Raw genomic sequence first — 20691 nt, 5'->3', positions numbered from 1 at the left:
GGGACAAACTGGGACCTTGTCTGTCTGTCGCCCAAATCTCATTACCAGCCCTACTGACAGATGGTGGCGAGACAGAGAGACTGGAGAATGGCCACACTTCAGTCCAGACCAGCTCTACCCATCGAACCAGTCCCACACGTCCTCCAAAGCCTCATACATCCTTGAAGGCCTCATCTACCCTTTTATGTCTTCAATGAATGACGTCAACAGAATAGCAGGATGAAATTAGATGGGGACTTTGGTGTGTGACTTTAGAAACAAGTCCCTGAACCTACAGGTCCACAGCCAGCTTGGACACTGATCAGAGACGTGTGTATAAAGAGCTAAGGGAAAGTAAGTGGTCAGGAGAGGAGGGAGGAAGTAGGGGTAAAAGTTGAGGGGTGCAACTCAACTGTTTGCTGATTCGAAAGTGAGATCTAAAAAATGTGAAGCGCAATCTGAAATTTGAAAGTGCAATGGGGGAACTACTTCAAAACGTTCCTGCTGACTCCTCGTTTCAGAGTGCTGACGGTTCCCTTTTCTGTTTTTAGCAGATGAATATTGGACATCAGATCACACGATCTGGAGCACTTCTTTTCTGGGTGCGAAACTAACAGGCTAATAATAATTACCGATGAGGAATGTTTAGCTATTCAAAGTCAACGTCTCCTGTATGTACCTGTAAAAACTCAGGTCACATGGCCACAGTTACAAAAACATAGAGAATCTGGAGACGATCCCCTCTCATCCTGAATCTATTTCTATTAAAAGGGATAAATCTGGTCAATGTTAGAGGCTGATCCAGGTTCAGATTTGACTTGACCCTGACCCTGGAGTAAGGTCAGACATCAATGCTGCAGGTTTTACACTAATCTGACAGGAATTGACAACCCTTCTGTGAATAATGTATTTATAATGTATTTGATCCATAACAATGTATCACTGTGTTATTATATACATGATACTGTATATTATAGTGTTCTATTTAATTCTGTGATTTAACCTGAAGGAGGTCATCAGGAGAGCATCGCAGATGGATAGGCCTACACACACAAACACACACTGTCTAAAAACACACTGAAGAATTCGCATCAACACTAAAATGAACCTTAAGTCTGATTTCTCCTGTCATTTCCTCCTTACTATATTATCTTCCACAACTTGACATCTATGAGGAAGCCAACCAATCAGATTGGCTGAATCTCCACTCCCTCCTTTAACTGTAAACAGTAAACTCTTATCTCATTATTCAATCCCAAAATACACTCTTAGCTCCTAAATCAATCCCAAATGCATCTTTAAATAGATTGTTAATTCCATAAAGGTGTCCTCCTTGGGCATTTTATAAAGGTCCTAGTTAATCTTGCAAAATATAGACTGCATCAGGAGGGTATTCAAACTGCTAACCTCCCAACAAGATATTAGACGACATGGCATAAACGTTTTACTATCTCATTTGACTGGTTTGATTGCAACAGTAAAGCTGTCTCGCAGGTCTACTAAATAGCATGTAAAGTAGGTTTGGGGTGTATCTGTACCCTCGCTTAAAATTTGGAGCCGTTCAAGTGTTTCATTGTAAATGAAAAAAAAACGCAACAACCCGGAAGTTGACCGAACTGTCTCGATTAACCAACCACATATCCATCTACACCATCAATACTTTATCCCAAAAAGAACAGAACGAAACCGTATTTACTTGACATGCGTTGTCCTCGTGATCCCAGGCTTTTACACGGCTGAGTTACACTTCACATAGCTACATTTAGCCTTTAGCCTGGTCCCGCCTCTGAATTTGTTTACCGCGGACAATATCAAATGTAAATCCCATGCTGGATTTGGGACTGGCCTACTCCTGAAGTAAACACTGCTAAACACTTGCTAGCTACGACAGCTAACTTTCTAACTATTTCTCCTGCCTGTCGCCCCCCGTTAAACACCCTATTCCCATGTGTTAACCTAATCTGATCATGTAATTTGGCATTGGGATTGGCCCGGAGCAACCAGTGGTGGTGGTTATTGGTGTGTGTGATGAGTGCACAGATAAACAAAACGACAACCGTCGTCATGGCATCCTCCGTCGACAAGCTAACTGCTAAAATAGCATAGCCTTATTTAGTCAAGAAGAGTGAATTGCAAAGCTGTTGCGGGCCGGCGTGAGCAAACGAGAAGCCAAAACTGAACATGCGGCCGGCCACAATGGTGACACCCAAACTCGATTATATCCTATCCGTTAACAGCAGGATGCAGCCGGTGTTTTGGCTGGGAAGCTTTACGTAGCGTTAGCCGCACTAGCCACTGACCTAATTCTGCCAAATCTGCTGGCCTAAATCACAGGACGTTTCCTAAATAAAAGAGAGCTGTCCTGTTCCAGGACGGGAAGCAATAGGGTTTGGCTTCAGCGGTGTGGATGAATGACAGTGTTGTTCCGAGTCAAGGCCATAGCACATTATAGGCAGGGAGATACAGTCCCAGTAAACTTTGACATTTACATTTAAATTCTTTATTTTAATGGAAACCTAGAGCAAAGCGATTTTGATAATAACAAAAAGGTTTAGAGAATATTACATTAGTAGCGACACCCAGGTGACCATAAAACCATAAATTCTAACGAAAGTTTGATCATTCCACCAATGTCGAAATCTCTGACAATCTCTGACAATACTGACACAAAACCAGCTAATATAGATGATTCGATCTGATAGAAAACTGAAGAATCAGACCTTTCTCGCTGACACTCTCCATACAGGTAGCCAAAACACCAACTCACCACAGATTTGCTCATTCTTCCAATGTTAAAATATCTGAATGCATGACCAATCATATTGACATGAGAAGAGCTATCAGAGAGAGAGAGCGAGAGATTACTTCTGACCTTTTTCACTGACGCTCTCCATGTCCACGTCCTCACAGCTGGTGTACTCTGGCGTGGAGGCGCCCTCCTCCTCTGAGCTGCTTATAGACATCTGCCTCTTGTTGACGCCCCGTTTGCTCTTGTAGGGCCTGGGTGGGGGCGGCCGCAGCGACTCCGACTGGTCCGAGCTCTGGGAGTCCTTCCGCAGCAGGCTGTCCCCGGACTTCTCCCTCCTAGCCTTGTGCATCATGGCTGCCTGGGAATTGGGGTCCAGTTGGCTGGGGTGGGGTCCCTTAGGGGGATCCCAGCCTGCTGGAGGTGGGGGTCCTTGGTGGGGGTGAGGAGCACCAGGATGGGGGCCCGTTCGTGGGCCACCACCGGATGGTTGAAGGGGTCCGTGGTTCTGGTTCTGTTTGAGGAGGGGGGGACCTCCCTGGGATCCCTGCCCAATTCCGCCACCCCCACCACCCCCCACGGTCCTGTCCATGGAGTAGGCGCGGTGGTTCTCCAAGGATGCCTTGCGGTCTGGTTCTCCACCACTCCCACCGCCGCCCCTCCGGAGACGATTCTCAGGCACATCCCCCATGTTCCCTCCCCCCCCTCCCCCGCCCTCCAGCCCCACCTCATTGATGGCGTTGTTGCTGTGGCGCCGCTCGTGGCGCACCTTCGACACCTTGGCGTGCATGCGCATCTCCTGCTCCTCCTTCTGCGGCTTGACCGGGTAGCGCGCCAGGTTGGGGTCGCTGCGGTAACGCGTCTGGAACTCCTCCTCCTGGCGCCGCTTGCGCTCAAGCTCATCCTCCTCCGGGGGGCGTCTCCGGAGGTCGGGGCGATTTCCTTGGTCGCCGCCGTCGGGGTGGTCATGGGAGCGGACCTTCTCCAGGTGCCGGCCGTCCCGCCAGTCTATGTCCCCGGGACCACAGAACTCCTCCTGGGAGGCCACGGTCTGAAGCTTCCCTGGGGGTCCCCGGCCTCCTCTACCACGACCAGGACCACCAGGCTTACCGTTCTGTTCATGGAGGGACACAGGTCTTTTCCTGAAGAGAAGGGTGACCATAATGGACATTGATATAACATTACACACTTGTTGTTTTGTTAACATGTAGTAACATAACAAAAAAGCCCACTCAGATATACTGGACAAATTATGGTCAGTACCAGTTATTACTGGTTGAATGAAAGCAATGATGATAAAGACAGGGAAATAATTCCAAATGGAGGAATATGTACAGAACTAAAATGAGATTCTATTTCCATGTGAAAATGTTCCTACTGACGGTTACCCTGGGTATGGATCATCCAACAACAGTGTAGAAGAGGGACATTATTTTGAGTGATGCATTCAGGCCGGACCGAAACGGACTCACCCATTAGACGCAAAACAAAATATATTAATCATGGACCTTTCAAGAATAAAACATGCAACCCAGCTTCTGCTTTGGCTAAGCTTGGACAGCACTATTTTTTGTTTGATCCAGTGGGGATTAAATAATCAAGTGCTGCAACCCATATACCACAACACACACCGAAAATGGGTCACTCCCAACATCAGAGGATTTGAGTTCCTGTCAAACGTGGAAAAAAAAGATGCCCAAAGTATGTCCAATGTTGAACGAGACAAATGAGGCTGCATGTGTAAACTGACGGTGTCAACGAGACCCTGTTAGACAAAACAGATGCTGCATTAGCCTGATTCATCCAATCGCAACAAAGTCAAACATATTAAAGAGGACTAACCTGTACACGACTCAACTGGACAATCATTTAAAAAAAAGACCCAATATAAAAGCGACCATATCATCTAAAAGAGGCCCAGGTCAAGATACTCAATACCTAGACTCTGATACAGTCCCAAAATGTTTTGCATGTCAGCAATCAAGTTCTCAAGATAGAGGACTTTCAAAAAGCTCATTCTAACTTGCCACATCATCGTGATGATGCAAAACGCATCTTATGAAGTAAAAAAAAACAACAACCCAAAGATACTTTTCGAGTGGATTGTTCCTTTAAGTGTCTAGAATCAAAAGGATTAAGGGGAGGTGATAATAGTAGAGTGGATGAGAGAAAGTCTCGTATAAAGTGGCATTTACAACGATACTAAGTACTATCAGCAATCAAAACAGGCCCCTAGATAACCAATACAGTGGCGTAGACTGTGGTTTCAGCCTCTACAGACAGAGAGGTGAAAGCAGAGGTTGTGAGAGGACAGGTGAAAGTGTTTAAGGGATTAAAGCGCTTGTGTCCACGATGTCCTACTTGTCTCGTGGTGGTTCGCTCCGAGCGCGTGACGCCGGCATGGTGTCCAACGCTCCCTTGGCCGGTACCGTTGGCGGATGATGCGTTCCGTCAGGCGCCGCCCCTGCGTTACCGCTGGAAGAGGGCGGGGCCTGGGACCTGGAGCGGAGTGGCTTCCTGTCCCCCCGTTGGGTGTCACCCCCCGTGGGCGGGGCGTTCAGGCCGCCATCCAGGCTCATCTGCCTCGCCCCCGGCCCCGAAAACCATTCTCCCGATTTGGTGAGGATCTCCTGTTGCTTACGGCACAGGTTGCATACCCACATTACCTACAGGGGTGAAGGAGGAGAGGAGGAGGCTAGTATTATATACATGTACAGTATGCAGTAGTAGCCTGTCTCTATAGAGAGAAAGAGAGCATGGTCAATTCCATTTCCGATTCCTATTTTCTTAATTGAAAAGCAAACCCTGAATTCACTGAATTGAAATGGAATTGACCCTAACGTCTCTTAGACAGAGAATGTATAATATTATGCAATACCTCAATACTATAGTCATCTAATTCTATTTCTATGAGTTTATCATCAGAAGACTCGTGGGGCTGCAGATGTTGTCATATATCCATTGCAGTCCACTTTTTAAGGAACTGTCATCTGTAGTCCATGTGCAAAACAGATTCAGTCGTGAGGCACTGAAATGTTAGCTTAGCTTGGAGTATTTTAGCTTGGAGTATTTTAGCTTGGAGTATTTTAGCTTGGAGTATTTTAGCTGGGAGTATTTTAGCTGGGAGTATTTTAGCTGGGAGTATTTTCGACAGACAACAGGTCATTGTTATTACAGGCAAGGAAAGGGCAGGACTGGTGACAGAACTACAAACAGGCACAGACAGATAGAGGATCTTAGTAAGACACAAGCAAGTATTAGTCACAGCGTTATGTTCTTTCTCATGTTTTATTTTAGTCTCTTGACTCTGATTGAGTATTGGTGAAGGCTCATCTGTCAGACAGGGGATCATGGTTCCTTAAAATACCCTAGAACCTCCTCTCCCCACGCTCCCCCTCCCTCCCCACGCTCCCCCTCCCCCCACACTCTCCTTCCCCCCACGGTCCCGCCTCCCTCCCAACGCTCCCCACTCCCTCCCCACGCTCCCCCTCCCTTCCCACGCTCCCGCATCCCTCCCCACGCTCCCCCTTCCTCCCCACGCTCCCCGCACCCTTCCCACGCTCCCGCATCCCTCCCCCAGCCTCCACTCTCTTTAGCCTCTTCCTCCCTTCTCCTATAGGTTGCTGCTGATTAAGAAGTAAAGGCCACATGGTTGCAGATATGGAGGGAGACAGAGTGCCCATGTCCATTCTCCATGGAAAACTGGGCCTGGCCTGATATCCCAACATACACTGAGTAGACAAAACTCTTTCCATGACATAGACTGACCAGGTGAATCCAGGTGAAGGCTATAATCCCTTATTGATGTCACTTGTTAAATCCACTTAAATCAGTGTAGTTGAAGGGGAGGAGGCAGGTTAAAGAAGGATTTTTAAGCCTTGAGACAACTGAAACATGGATTGTGTATGTGTGCTATTCAGAGGGTGAATGGGCAAGATACAATAATGAAGTGCCTTTGAACGGGGTATGGTAGTAGGTGCCAGGCGCACCGGTTTGTGTCAAGAAATGCAACACGCTCAACAGTTTGAGGCTGTTAAGGATGCAACTCAATATTAGGAAGGTGTTCTTAATGTTTTATACACTCATTGTAGGTTACAATGCACTCTGTGAAATATCACAGCATTTTACTTACACATTGAGATAAGGAAATATCTCAATGTGTATCACAAATTTGTAATAATACTGTTGCCACTAGAGAAAATGCAACATATTCTACAAGGCTACAAATGTAGTAAAGATGATCTAATATGAACGCAGTATCTAGTTAAACAGAGTAGGCTTGATATGGATGGGATGTCGTTACCATGGAGAAAGCAGTAGCCTGTTGCCTATGGTGGACAGGGCTGTTAATCTCCCACAGCGGATGATGACACAGAACATCAACTGGCCAACAAGAACAGCCAGCTACAATATCCACCATCCACCAAAAGCTATTTATCGTTCCACAACAGGTTCCCAGAAGAACACTCCTAATTCAATAACTGGTTACAGTATAGGCCCTGAAGAAAAGACGTAAGTCAAAGACAGGAAATGGACAACTATCTGAACTTAACACTGTGGAAGACCATGATTTGAGAGGACAAGTCACAGATGTACAGGGACATCTACTGATTGCTCTTCACAATAGTATAAAATAAAACCCTTTCATTATTTAACTAGGCAAGTCAGTTAGGAAGAAATTCTTGTTTTCAATGACGTCCTAGGAACAGAGGGTTAACTGCCTTTTTTCAGGTGCTGAACAACAGATTTTTACATTCTCAGCTCGGGGATTTGATCTTGCAACATTTCGGTTACAAGTCCAATGCTCTAACCACTAGGCTACCTGCCACCCCAATAATAATAAATATATACAAATGGTCTACTGTTGATAGAAATCATTGGTCAACTTAAGTCAGCTATTTGACCGTCCTACGAACAACAACCCGAAATGGAACAACATCAAAGTAAGGTTCCATACTCACATGTAGCCATGGCTACTGAAAATCACCACCCTCCCAACCGCACAGAAAAACAGATTTATCTCTTCTCGAGTGTATAATCCCACGGTCTAGAACGATGGTACAAATCCAAAATGGCGGGAAGCTGTTGTTTAGAAGTCTTTGTTTGCATCCCAAAACGCAACCTTCTGTGAAACCTGCTCTTTGATGGAGGGTTGGTTGAATGGACAGTTAGTTTAGCAGTCTGCGTGCAGTTAGCTTTTTAGCGAACCGGCGCGCATCGTGCGTATAGTACCCTGATTGAATCCTCTGTTTGGCTCCAGGCCACACTAATCTAAAGTAAATCAGCTGTGTGCAGCTTTGGCCCACAGCTGTTGAGCTGGACACGCACACACATGCAGTTGTTCTAATACACACATCCACATATGTACAGTACATACAATCTCTCTCTCTCTCCCCCTCTCTCTCTCTCTCTCTCTCTCTCTCTCTCTCTCTCACACACACACACACACACACACTCTCTCTCTCTCTGTGTTCTCAGGCAGGTTAGATTAGAGTAGACCGCAGCTAATCCCTTCAGCTCCTCACCATTATTCAACATCATCATCAGTCAGGACAATACCCGCCAGCCGGTTTCAGATAGCAGCCGTCCGCAAGGCTGGTGGGCTATGCTACCGCTAAACCATACCCCTTATACTCCCTCCCCTTAATTATTCAGCTGTTTGTTGATTATCATTATCATTAGCAATCATTCAGTGTGCATTCTGGGAAATCCCTTTTTATTCGGCCGGGAATGTAAAGTATATATTAGGTAGGCCTATAGTGACCGTATTAATGCCACCATTTCAAATATCCATCCAGGGATGCGGTTAATATTTGCATGTGTCTCAAAGAGGAGGTAAAGAAATGTTAACATTTTAGACTCTATAGCCAAGAACTGACGAAGGAAAAAGGTTCAGTTTAACTTCACACTATATAGGGAGATTTTCTTTCTCAAGGCTGAGGAAGACGAAAGAAATGAATCTGATGGTTAATCCTTGAATGAGATCGTATTCAAGCAGCACACACACACACACACACACACACACACACACACACACACACACACACACACACACACACTGACACATGGCGCTCCACAGGACACAGTGCGATGAACTGGAGGTGACACCAGAGTGGGCTACTTCTTGAGCGAGCCGTCTGATTGGCTGCCATCACACACTAACCATGCTTAAGCAGCACATATTACATGTGTCACACAATAGGGTGGGGTTCCTAACACTGACCAAAATAGGATTTTGAATTGAAATCAACTGTCTCCACCACGAGAGTAAAACGAATGTGTGTGTGTGTCTTGAGTATGAGCAATGCCATTTCTAATGTGTTGCTGCACCAATCTCACCCTGCCTAACAGAATGCAGTTCACCATGGTAACCAAGTCATTGAGTACAGAGAGCGAGGGAGAGACAGAGAGAGAGAGAGAGAGAGAGAGAGAGACAGAGACAGAGACACAGAGAGAGAGAGAGAGAGAGACAGAGACAGAGACACAGAGAGACAGAGAGACAGAGAGAGAGAGAGACAGAGACACAGAGAGACAGAGAGAGAGAGAGACAGAGACAGAGACAGAGACAGAGAGAGAGAGAGAGAGAGAGAGAGAGAGAGATTGTACTGACAATGCCAAGACTGGGAACAGCAAGTTAGTGGGCAGCTAAAAGAACTGTATGAACATAATAGATCCTCATCCTCAAAGAAACTAAAGACCCTTATACGGACTACAAGACTAACCTAAATCACAACACATATCTACCCAGTCACACCTGGATTAGTCATTAAAGGACACGACAACAAATGACAGGTCTTAAGTCATGTTCATGACAGTTTTAAACCATGTCAGCAACAAGGTACTGTCAAAAAGTTTGACTGTAAAAAAACACAAACCGCAAAAGCCAAAATACAACATTTAACCAACGTTACAACAACCTCAATCCCACACAACCTGCGTTGCCTAACAACCCACCACCTTCCTCGTACCGCTAACCCGCCTGACGCAGCAGACTGACTTGACAAAACACACACACACACTGTCCACCCTAAAGGGATCTAAAAGTAAAGAAAATGTATCTCTTTTTCTAAAGCCACACCTCCATCCGTGTTTTACATGGTCTCAAACCTACGCAGAGGAGAGAGTAGGCCACTAAAACCTGTGTGTACTCTGTGTGGGAGAGAAACACGCACACACACGCACACTCTCACACACACACACACACACAGAATAATCCTGAGCTGGAATGATTAGGACCTACGTTCCTGGATTGTGTGATGGATATGTGCAGTGTGTGTGTGTGTGTGTGTGTGTGTGTGTGTGTGTGTGTGTGTGTGTGTGTGTGTGTGTGTGTGTGTGTGTGTGTGTGTGTGTGTGTGTGTGTGTGTGTGTGTGTGTGTGTGCGTGCGTGCGTGCGTGCGTGCGTGTGTATGTGTCGTGAGTATGAGCAATGCCATTTCTAACAGGTAACTGCACCAATCTCACCCCGCCTAACAGTTCACCATGGTGACCAAGTCATTGAGTACAGAGAGTCATGTCAGCAGCAGGCACTAGCAAAAAAGTTTGACTGAAACAGCAAAAAACAAAACACAACGTTTAACCAACGTTAGAACAACCTCAATCCCACACAACCTGCGTTGCCTTACAAACCACCACCTTCCTCGTACCAGCAACCCACCTGACGAGGCAGACCGACTTGACGAATGGCGACATCTTACAGCCGTCATTAATCACCAGGCTCTTTTCTACCCCACACCCCTCCATCATCTCCATCTCAGACGCTCTATCCATCCATTTCTGTTGCCAAATCAGGGAGGTGGGGATAGCGACAGTATCACCGGGCGCGGCGGCAGCGGGAATAGCTGGGAATTCTGCAAACGTCGTCTTTTTCCTTAACTGGGTGGTATAGATGGAGGCCCGGGGTGGTGGAATGGAGAGGAAAGTGTTCAGTGAGCTCAATACAGCCTCCAACGACAGATTGACATATGGGGCGGCAGCGGGGCCTGGCAGAAAACTACCATCCGTCAGGGAATGTTAAGTCCTACAGACGAGGAAGAAAGACGACCACAAAACACGACAATGCTCCATTTGTGTAAATAAGGCTATAGATCAACTAGGAATAGGTCTTGGCTTCCTTCTGCAGCCGAGCCCCGTGAACTACAAGACAGTTCAGTGTTAAGACTGAATGGCATTCTACCCTATAGAAGCCAATACTGCTAAGGACACAACAGAAACCCCTCTAGTATTATTATCCCATAGTGTTTGTATAGGCCTTTCTGTAACCCCAAACTAATCCTGGAACTGTTCACTAATACAGTTACTGTTTCCGCTATTGTTATTTTATACAAGGCATTACAGTAATGTTTTATGGCAGACCGCTGGGTTAGTCATCCAATGCTGAGATACCTGATAGAGAATATGAAGTGCATTCCCTTCCTGTAAAAAGTGCAGTGTTGGCTAGATGCAGTGTGGGAGTGGGAGAGTTGGTGTGTGTGTGTGTCCGGTGTGTGTGCGTGTGTCTGTGCGTGCGTCTGGTTTGTCCAAGCCGTAAAAGAGGTGTTTGCATATTTGTGTCTGTGTACATTAGTGTGTGTATGTGGGTCTCCACTACAGGAAGAGGAGTGGAGTGGAGTGGATTGGCTCTGATTCGCTCATTCCCTCTCTATCTCTCTCTTTCTCTCGCGCGCGCTTTCTTTCTCTCGCAGCCATCTGGAGATGACAATAAACACACAAACAATCACTCTGCAATTAATACACCAAGGAAAAAGCAACTAGACTCGCGGGGACTAACTAGTCTCTGAAGAATATAACATGACAAATTGTTTTATTTGTGTAAATCGTACATTTAAACTGTGATTGTATCATAATATGATGAAAAAAAAATGTCATTTGACCCTTATTTACACTATAAAATATGCGTTATTCCAGGATTCATGTTCCTTGAGGCGTCAACTGAAGAAACTGTGGAGATTAACCAAACAGTGTCTCTGAGAATGAGTCATATCTACCACAATTGAATTAAATACCCGTTGGAAACATAGACAGCCCACACACTGCAGTTAATTAACACAGAAATAATAAAACAGACACACACACACATAGACACACACACAAAGGGACGAACCCAGGGGCTTTGATTTAAAGGCTTGGCATGTACTGTAACAGTGACCGTATTAGTCTGTTAGCTGGGCTAAGGTGTGGAAGTCTTGATATTTGAACGTAGACAACACTGACAGATGCTGACAGGGAGAGGCGAGGGGCTATGATGGACTAGGAATGGGGTCCTAGCCTACACACTCCCCCCCTGACCCCAGTCCACTGTCTTAAGCAGCCGCAGGGTCCAATCCAAAGACTTGCATCCTTCCCCTCTGCCCCTGTCGACTTCCCCTCAGATCCGAATCTGAAAAGATAGGACGCTTGTGAGCAAAACTGTGCTTTAAAAGCTCCAATCGAACAAAAGGATTTTTGGTTGTTTTCCCCTTACTTGGAGTGGACAAGTACAGAGGGGAAGGTGGCAAGTGTACAAATTGGAACCCAGCCTCGGCCTCCCCTCCCGTCTCCCTGTGGCAGGGGCTGGTCTGTATGCTCATCACAGACAGGCAGGTAAAGCATGCACGGGCATAAGTGTGCACATTCCCTCTGCAGTCACAACAAGGGTCTTATAGTAAGATAAGGTGCTTCTGCGTGCCAACAAACACCCTGTACCCTTGTACCCCCAACAAACACCCTGTGCCCTTGTACCCCCCAACAAACACCCTGTGCCCTTGTACCCCCAACAAACACCCTGTGCCCTTGTACCCCCCAACAAACACCCTGTACCCTTGTACCCCCAACAAACACCCTGTGCCCTTGTACCCCCCCAACAAACACCCTGTGCCCTTGTACCCCCAAACAAACACCCTGTGCCCTTGTACCCCATTGTTCCCCCTATCTTGTATCTTATACCCAGTTCCCCCTGGCACAGCCATGCCCACAGCCATAGAGAGAGGAGTTGTGTAAGGGGGGTGTCCATCCAGGGGTGTCTAGGAATGCCCACCCAGACAGCCAGGCATGGCTCATGCTCGCCCACTTCCCAAATTGCAGCTGAAGTGTGGCATTAAAGAACTACAGTTATAGTGACCCATGCAAAAACTCCATTACCCAGCAGGCCTTACCCTTTCCTTCACTATGAGACACTTTGCAAGAGGAAGAGACAGACAATGGATGCAGAATTAGTCAACGTTTTTACCCAGATATCCTTACTGAAGATAAAACAGTCTCTAGTACTGCACTACCAATGAACCATATTAGTGTGGACTGGACTACAGGCAGATATGCTTGGGGAGGTCCATGGTAAAATACCATAGTGGTAGACAGAGATAGTATCTAATCATATTTATTTCTACTCAAGGCAAAATGGTCTCCATGACTGTATCTGCCAATGCCCAGAGTCTGGAATCTGGACTACAGACAGATACAGTATGTGTGTGGAAGTCCAAGTATAAAGGCTAGCCTTTTAGTATTAGAGAAAAGCTAGCCTGGACTGAACTGTCCGGGAACAGGGAATCATTCTGTTCGGTTTAAGTCATTAATCCATAGGTGGATTTGACCGCTTTGGCCGCGTTCCAATCTGATAACTTACTGCCTCCACTTCGGCCTTTGTGGACACCCACTTCTTGGATTTGTGTGAGCTAGGTTTTAGTAACAAAGGAATATACCTCGACCTTGCCAACAGCAAAAGGGCTTGGCATAGGACTGCAGTAGTGTATGCCATATCACTCACACAAATCCAGTCCACTTAAAAGGGGAAGTCTACAGGGCAGGAGGGAAGGGGGTCAAAACTTTGGGATTGGAACGCAGCCATTGGGGGATTTTCAAAGGGACACATAGGTTATATTCACAGTACAGTAGAGAGCACAGAAAAGATGCTAACCACTTTGTCCTCCTGTAGTGGCATGTAGTCCAGGTAGCAGTGAGAAAGTGAAAAGGAAGTGAGGGAGGGAGTGGAGGAAGTGGATGGGGAAGATAGAGGGATGCAGTGGAGGAGTAGACAGAGGAAGAGAGACAGAGGTCAAATATAGGTTCATGGAACATGAGAAGGGAGGGAGGAAAAAGAGAAAGAGAAAAAAGGAGTGAGGGAATGGTGTAAACGTTTGTTAATACACATGAGCAAAATTCACAATACACACTTTTGATACACAGTCTATTCAGTGATACAACCTGTAACACGTGCAACAGTGGTGAAACACAGACGGCGTTTGACAGCAAACATGCATGACTCGACATATTAGTCATGTGACGTCGGCATGACACATGACCTTTGTGTCACAGTGTCATGGAGGAACAGGAAATGGGGACAAAAGAGCAACATGATACATCATCTTACACAACCCTATATATAACTTCCTGTCTAGCTTACAATACAATATATACACTACCATTCAAAAGTCTGGGGTCACTTAGAAATGTCCTTGTTTTTTGACCATTACAATAACACCGAATTGATCAGAAATACAGCGTAGACATTGTTAATGTTGTAAATTACTATTGTAGCTGGAAACAGCTAATGTTTTATGGAATATCTACATAGGCGTACAGAAGCCCATTATCAGCAACCATCACTCCTGTGTTCCGATGGCACGTTGTGTCAGCTAATCCAAGTTGATCATTTTAAAAGACTAACAGACACCTAACAAGTCCTCAAATGGCAGCTTCATTAAATAGTACACGCAAAACATCAGTCTCAACGTCAACAGTGAAGAGGCGACTCCGGGATCCTGGCCTTCTAGGCAGAGTTGCAAAGAAAAAGCCATATCTCAGACTGGCCAATAAAAAGAAAAGATTAAGATGGGCAAAAGAACACTGGACAGAGGAACTCTCCCTAGAAGGCCAGCATCCCGGAGTCGCCTCTTTACTGTTGACGTTGAGACTGGTGTTTTGCGGGTACTATTTAATGAAGCTGCCAGTTGAGGACTTGTGAGGTGTCTGTTTCTCAAGCTAGACACTCTAATGTACTTGTCCTTTTTCTCAGTTGTGCACCGGGGCCTCCACTCCTCTTTCTATTCTGGTTAGGGCCAGTTTGTGCTGTTCTGAGAAAGGAATAGTACACAGCGTTGTATGAGATCTTCAGTTTCTTGGCAATTTCTCACATAGAATAGCCTTCATTTCTCAGAACAAGAATAAACTGATGAATTTCAGAAGAAAGCTCTTTGTTTCAGGACATTTTGAGCCTGTAATCGAAACCACTAATGCTGATGCTCCAGATACTCAACTAGTCTAAAGAAGGACAGTTTTATTGCTTCTTTAATCAGGACAACAGTTTTCAGTTGTGGTAACATAATTGCAAAAGGGTTTTCTAATAATCAATTAGCCTTTTAAATTACAAACTTGGATTAGCTAACACTATGTGCCATTGGAACACAGGAGTGATGGTTGCTGATAATGGGCCTCTGTACGCCTATGTAGATATTCCATAAAAATCTGCCGTTTCCAGCTACAATAGTCATTTACAACATTAACAATATCTACACTGTATTAATGATCAATTTGATGTTATTTTAATTAACAAAAAATGTGCTTTTCTTTCAAAAACAAGGACATTTCTAAGTGACCCCAAACTTTTGAAAGGTAGTGCACGTCTACTTCCAATCAATATATGAGCCTGTATTTAAATAGCATCTAGGATAAGTTTGCTGATCTAGGATAAGTTTTCCCTTTTCTAAGGTCAGGGGGGGGATCTGACCTTAGATCAGCACTCTGACTTTTTTTTTTAGGAATACAGACCCTGCTTTTAATATCTGCTGTTTGGTGAGGTATTATAGATACAGAAATGTGACTTTTATAACACAACATGACTATGAGGACAGGCTGGGGAGAAGGGAGAGGTTTAGTAATACCAAAATGAGTGGGTGGCACAGATTGTGTCGGGCATCACCATGCAACTGTAATGCCTTCTGCAGGACAACACTGTGTACTACATTGTGTCTCTGTGTTGATTTTAGGGAATGTGATTATTCGGCACAGGGTGAATTTATCACGACAATATCAATGTTTTGTGAGTTACTGTGACTTATATGCTGCTATTATAGAAGTCAATACATCTGATTATGATTGAGGGCATTTTGAGTCAAATAATTTTTTTGTTTAACGACAATGAACAAGCTGCACCTGCACAACATGACCAAAAGTATGTGGACACCTGCTGTCAAACTGCTCATTCCAAAATCATGGGCATTAATATGGAGTTGGTCCCCCCTTTGCTGTTATTACAGCCTCCACTCTTCTGGGAAGGCTTTCCACTAGATGTTGGAACATTGCTGTGGGGACTTGCTTCCATTCAGCCATAAGAGCATCAGGGACATCCGGCACTGATGATGGGCGATTAAGCCTGGCTAAAAGTCGGCGTTCCAATTCATCCCAAAGGTGTTCGATGGGGTTGAGGTCAGGGCTCTCTGCAGGCCAATCAAGTTCTTCCACACTGACCTTGACAAACCATTTCTGTGTGGACCTTGCTTTGTGCATGGGGGCATTGTCATGCTGAAACAGGAAAGGGCCTTTCCCAAACTGTTGCCACAAAGTTGGAAGGACAGAATCATCTATAATGTCATTGTTGCTTTAAGATTTTCCTTCACTGGAAATAAGGGGCCTAGTCCTAACCATGAAAAACAGCCCCAGACCATTATTCCTCCTCCACCAAACCTTACAGTTGGCACTATTCATTGGGGCAGGTAGCATTCTCCTGGCATCCGCCAAAGCCAGATTTGTCCAGCCGACGCTTGGCATTGCGCATGGCGATCTTAGGCTTGTGTGCGCCTGCTCAGCCATGGAAACCCATTTCATGAAACTCCCAACAAACAGTTCATGCTGACGTTGTTTCCAGAGGCAGTTTGGAACGCAGAAGTGAGTGTCGCAACCGAGGACAGATTATTTTTACGCGCAGCATGCTCCAGTACTCGGCGGTCCCATTCTGTGAGCTTGTGTGGCCTACCACTTCGCGGCTGAGACGTTGTTGCTCCTAGATGTTTCCACTTCACAATAACAGCAGTTACAGTTGAACGGGGAAGCTCTAGTAGGGCAGAAATTTGACAAACTGACTTGTTGAAAAGGTGGCATCCTATGATGGTGCCACATTGAAAGTCAATGAGCTCTTCAGTAAGGCCATTCTACTGCCAATGTTTGTCTATGGAGATTGCATGGCTGTGCGCTCAATTGTATACACCTGTCAGCAATGGGTCTGGGTGAAATAGCCAAATCCACTAATTTGAAGGGCTGTCCACATACTTTTGGATATACAGTGTATCTTCTGTATAACTTACTGAGTCCTGTAGAACCAATTTATTTGATAGATTCAAATCATTTTAATTCGCAGGTGTGATACATTAAAATACATTAAAGCTGCTGCTAAATTAAAGATTGGACCCTTTTTTCAATTTTAGGCTAAAATTGCATACCCAAATCTAACTGCCTGTGGCTCAGGACCTGAAGCAAGGATATACATATTGTTGATACCATTTGAAAGGAAACAATTTGAAGTTTGTAGAAATGTGAAATTGATGTAGGAGAATATAGAACATTAGATCTGGTAAAAGATAATACAAAGAAGAAAACATGCATTTTTTGTACCATCGTCTTTGAAATACAAGAGAAAGGCCATAGTGTATTATTCCAGCCCAGGCGCAATTTAGATTTTGGCCACTAGATGGCAGCAGTGTATGTGCAAAGTTATAGACTGATCCAATGAACCATTGCATTTATGTTCCAAATTTTGAATCAAGACTGCCCAAATGTGCCGAATTGGTTTATTATTAACTTTTCAAGTTTATAACTGTGCACTCTCCTCAAACAATAACAGGATATTCTTTCACTGTAACCGCTATTGTAAATTGGACAGTGCAGTTAGATGAACAAAAATTTGACCTCTCTGCCAATATCAGATATGTCTATGTCCTGGGAAATGTTCTTGTTACTTACAACCTCATGCTAATTGCATTAGCCTACGTTAGCTCAAACGTCCCGAGGGGAACGCACCAATCCTGAGGTTAAAAATGCTCTCTGGGATCTTAATCACAACAAATTTGTAACATACTGCATGAATTGGATTCGTAACATATCACAGAAACTGCTAAATTCGTATGATATCATACCTATCACACAAAATGGATGATGTAGTACACAATTAGATGACGTGGTACACAATTGGATGACGTAGCACAGACAAATGGGGACCCGTTTTGGCTCATGAGCACCACTTTCAAAACTACTGGCTGATATTATACAAAGGTTGGAGAGCACATCTTTAAGTAATGCAAAGAGTTGAGCCTTTTTGACATGAGTGACACAAACTGAAGAAATGTAAGGAAACTTGCTTAGCATCCGCCCTGTCAAACAAATGTCTGTTTTGGCCAACTCAGCACTGGAGAGATACATGAAGTGCTCGGGCTTAAATTTGACATGAGGTACACAGACGTGTTGTACTAAACCGGCAAACATGAAAAGGAGGGAGAGTTTTATGTAATAAAACAAAGTTTTTAAATGTCAACTAATCCTGTTATTCTGCTTGGCTGGAGATAGAGGGGAGAGTAGGATGGGGGATCAAGGAAGGAAGTACCACTTGAGAGAGCGCCGGTCAGAAGCCATCTCTCCAGTCTACACTGCCTACACACACAGGCTGTAATACGCACACAATACAACAGCAAACTACACAAAAATGCCCTTACACACATAGATTACAGCCTACACAAAAAAATACCCTTTCACACATAATAGATTACAGCCTACACAAAAGTACCCATAAATACACCATAAATACTGACACTGATACACAGACACACACACTAATACTGACTCAAACCTACACAGAATTTTCTTCTCTGCCCAGTGAGAGATGTTACTTCAAAATACCTTTGAAATAACTGCAATAGTGCTGAAACTACTTATTGGAATACTTTACTATTGATTTGAGTTCCTAGCCCATTATTTCACTGTAGTATTAGTTCCATATTGATGGAATATCTAATAGAGGCAACACTACTAGTGGCCGGGTATCATTATCCATAATTAATTTAATGGAATTATCCCATAATAAGTCCACAGTCTGGGCCAAAGCTTGATCCTGTGTCCTGCTCCCTGTGTGAGTCTGGGTTCCAGCTGGGCCTAGCGGATCTGGAACAGATTGGCACCCAGCAGGTCCAGGGACCAGGGCCCACAGTCGGGTAAGATACCTAGGAGGAGGGCCTCGCTCTTGGGCTGGACAGGAGATGGAGAGGGGCCCAGATGGAATGGGGTGGGCTTAAAATAACGCCCACATGTGGTGAGTATGGACAACGCCGCATCTCATACCGCACGCGTGCTCTGGCACTGGGGAGCTAGACTAAATCAACTAGAACCAACGCTGTATCATTCACAGGGTTTGGGATCTGGGGAGGTAGACTAAATCAACTAGAACCAACGCTGTATCATTCACAGGGTTTGGGCTCTGGGGAGGTAGACTAAATCAACTAGAACCAACACTGTATCATTCACAAGGTTTGGGCTCTGGGGAGCTAGACTAAATCAACTAGAACCAACGCTGTATCATTCACAAGGTTTGGGCTCTGGGGAGGTAGACTAAATCAACTAGAACCAACACTGTATCATTCACAAGGTTTGGGCTCTGGGGAGGTAGACTAAATCAACTAGAACCAACGCTGTATCATTCACAAGGTTTGGGCTCTGGGGAGCTAGACTAAATCAACTAGAACCAACGCTGTATCATTCACAAGGTTTGGGCTCTGGGCAGCTAGACTAAATCAACTAGAACCAACGCTGTATCATTCACAGGGTTTGGGCTCTGGGGAGCTAGACTAAATCAACTAGAACCAACGCTGTATCATTCACAGGGTTTGGGCTCTGGGGAGCTAGACTAAATCAACTAGAACCAACGATGTATCATTCACAGGGTTTGGGCTCTGGGGAGGTAGACTAAATCAACTAGAACCAACACTGTATCATTCACAGGGTTTGGGCTCTGGGGAGCTAGACTAAATCAACTAGAACCAACACTGTATCATTCACAGGGTTTGGGCTCTGGGCAGCTAGACTAAATCAACTAGAACCAACACTGTATCATTCACAGGGTTTGGGCTCTGGGGAGCTAGACTAAATCAACTAGAACCAACGCTGTATCATTCACAGGGTTTGGGCTCTGGGGAGCTAGACTAAATCAACTAGAACCAACGATGTATCATTCACAGGGTTTGGGCTCTGGGGAGGTAGACTAAATCAACTAGAACCAACGCTGTATGATTCACAAGGTTTGGGCTCTGGGGAGCTAGACTAAATCAACTAGAACCAACGCTGTATCATTCACAGGGTTTGGGCTCTGGGGAGCTAGACTAAATCAACTAGAACCAACACTGTATCATTCACAGGGTTTGGGCTCTGGGGAGAACTGCAGCGTATGTGTCAATACTGTAAACGCTGAATAGTGTTTCTGGTCGGCAGCTTGTTCATTCCGTGTAAAGGACTACATACTAGGTGCTCCGAGGGTTTACATTACAGGGTCGCTATTTTGCAAAAGTATGACACACCTGAGGATGGATTGAAGCTCCAACAACAACTCCAATACACTTTGACCGGCCAAAGTGTGACAGAGCCCCAGCCGCCAACACAGACAACATAAAAGCAGCCGTCTTGACAAAACAAATGAACAAGGGGAAGGGGGGGGGGGGGGGTGATGCAGACGGAGGGAAGGGATGGGGGGGGGTGATGCAGACGGAGGGAAGGGATGGGGGGGGGTGATGCAGACGGAGGGAAGGGATGGGGGGGTGACGCAGACGGAGGGAAGGGATGGGGGGGTGATGCAGACGGAGGGAAGGGATGGGGGGTGACGCAGACGGAGGGAAGGGATGGGGGGGTGATGCAGACGGAGGGAAGGGATGGGGGGGTGACGCAGACGGAGGGAAGGGATGGGGGGGTGATGCAGACGGAGGGAAGGGATGGGGGGGTGATGCAGACGGAGGGAAGGGATG

General features: G+C 45.4%; 1 protein-coding gene across 9 annotated transcripts in view; it reads right to left on the bottom strand.

Moving 5' to 3' along the window:
• Window positions 1-20691, bottom strand: part of LOC135536872 (regulating synaptic membrane exocytosis protein 2-like) — a 118106-nt gene that overhangs the window by 60551 nt on the left and 36864 nt on the right. For 8 of the 9 annotated variants that reach the window (XM_064963103.1, XM_064963129.1, XM_064963123.1 and 5 more), the window contains exons 3-4: window positions 5087-5391; window positions 2852-3867 (exon numbers count right to left, since the gene is read on the bottom strand). In XM_064963103.1, the coding sequence (XP_064819175.1) occupies window positions 2852-3867; window positions 5087-5391 (1321 nt within the window). Of the gene's footprint in view, window positions 1-2851; window positions 3868-5086; window positions 5392-12858; window positions 12880-13616; window positions 13629-20691 lie in introns of all 9 variants that reach the window. The other variant, XM_064963154.1, reaches the window with a different exon arrangement.

This window comes from Oncorhynchus masou, chromosome 5, assembly GCF_036934945.1.
Source record: "Oncorhynchus masou masou isolate Uvic2021 chromosome 5, UVic_Omas_1.1, whole genome shotgun sequence".
In the NCBI taxonomy this organism is placed as follows: Eukaryota; Metazoa; Chordata; class Actinopteri; order Salmoniformes; family Salmonidae; genus Oncorhynchus; species Oncorhynchus masou.
Note: the sequence above shows the minus strand (reverse complement) of the source record. Positions and strands in the feature narration are given on the sequence as shown.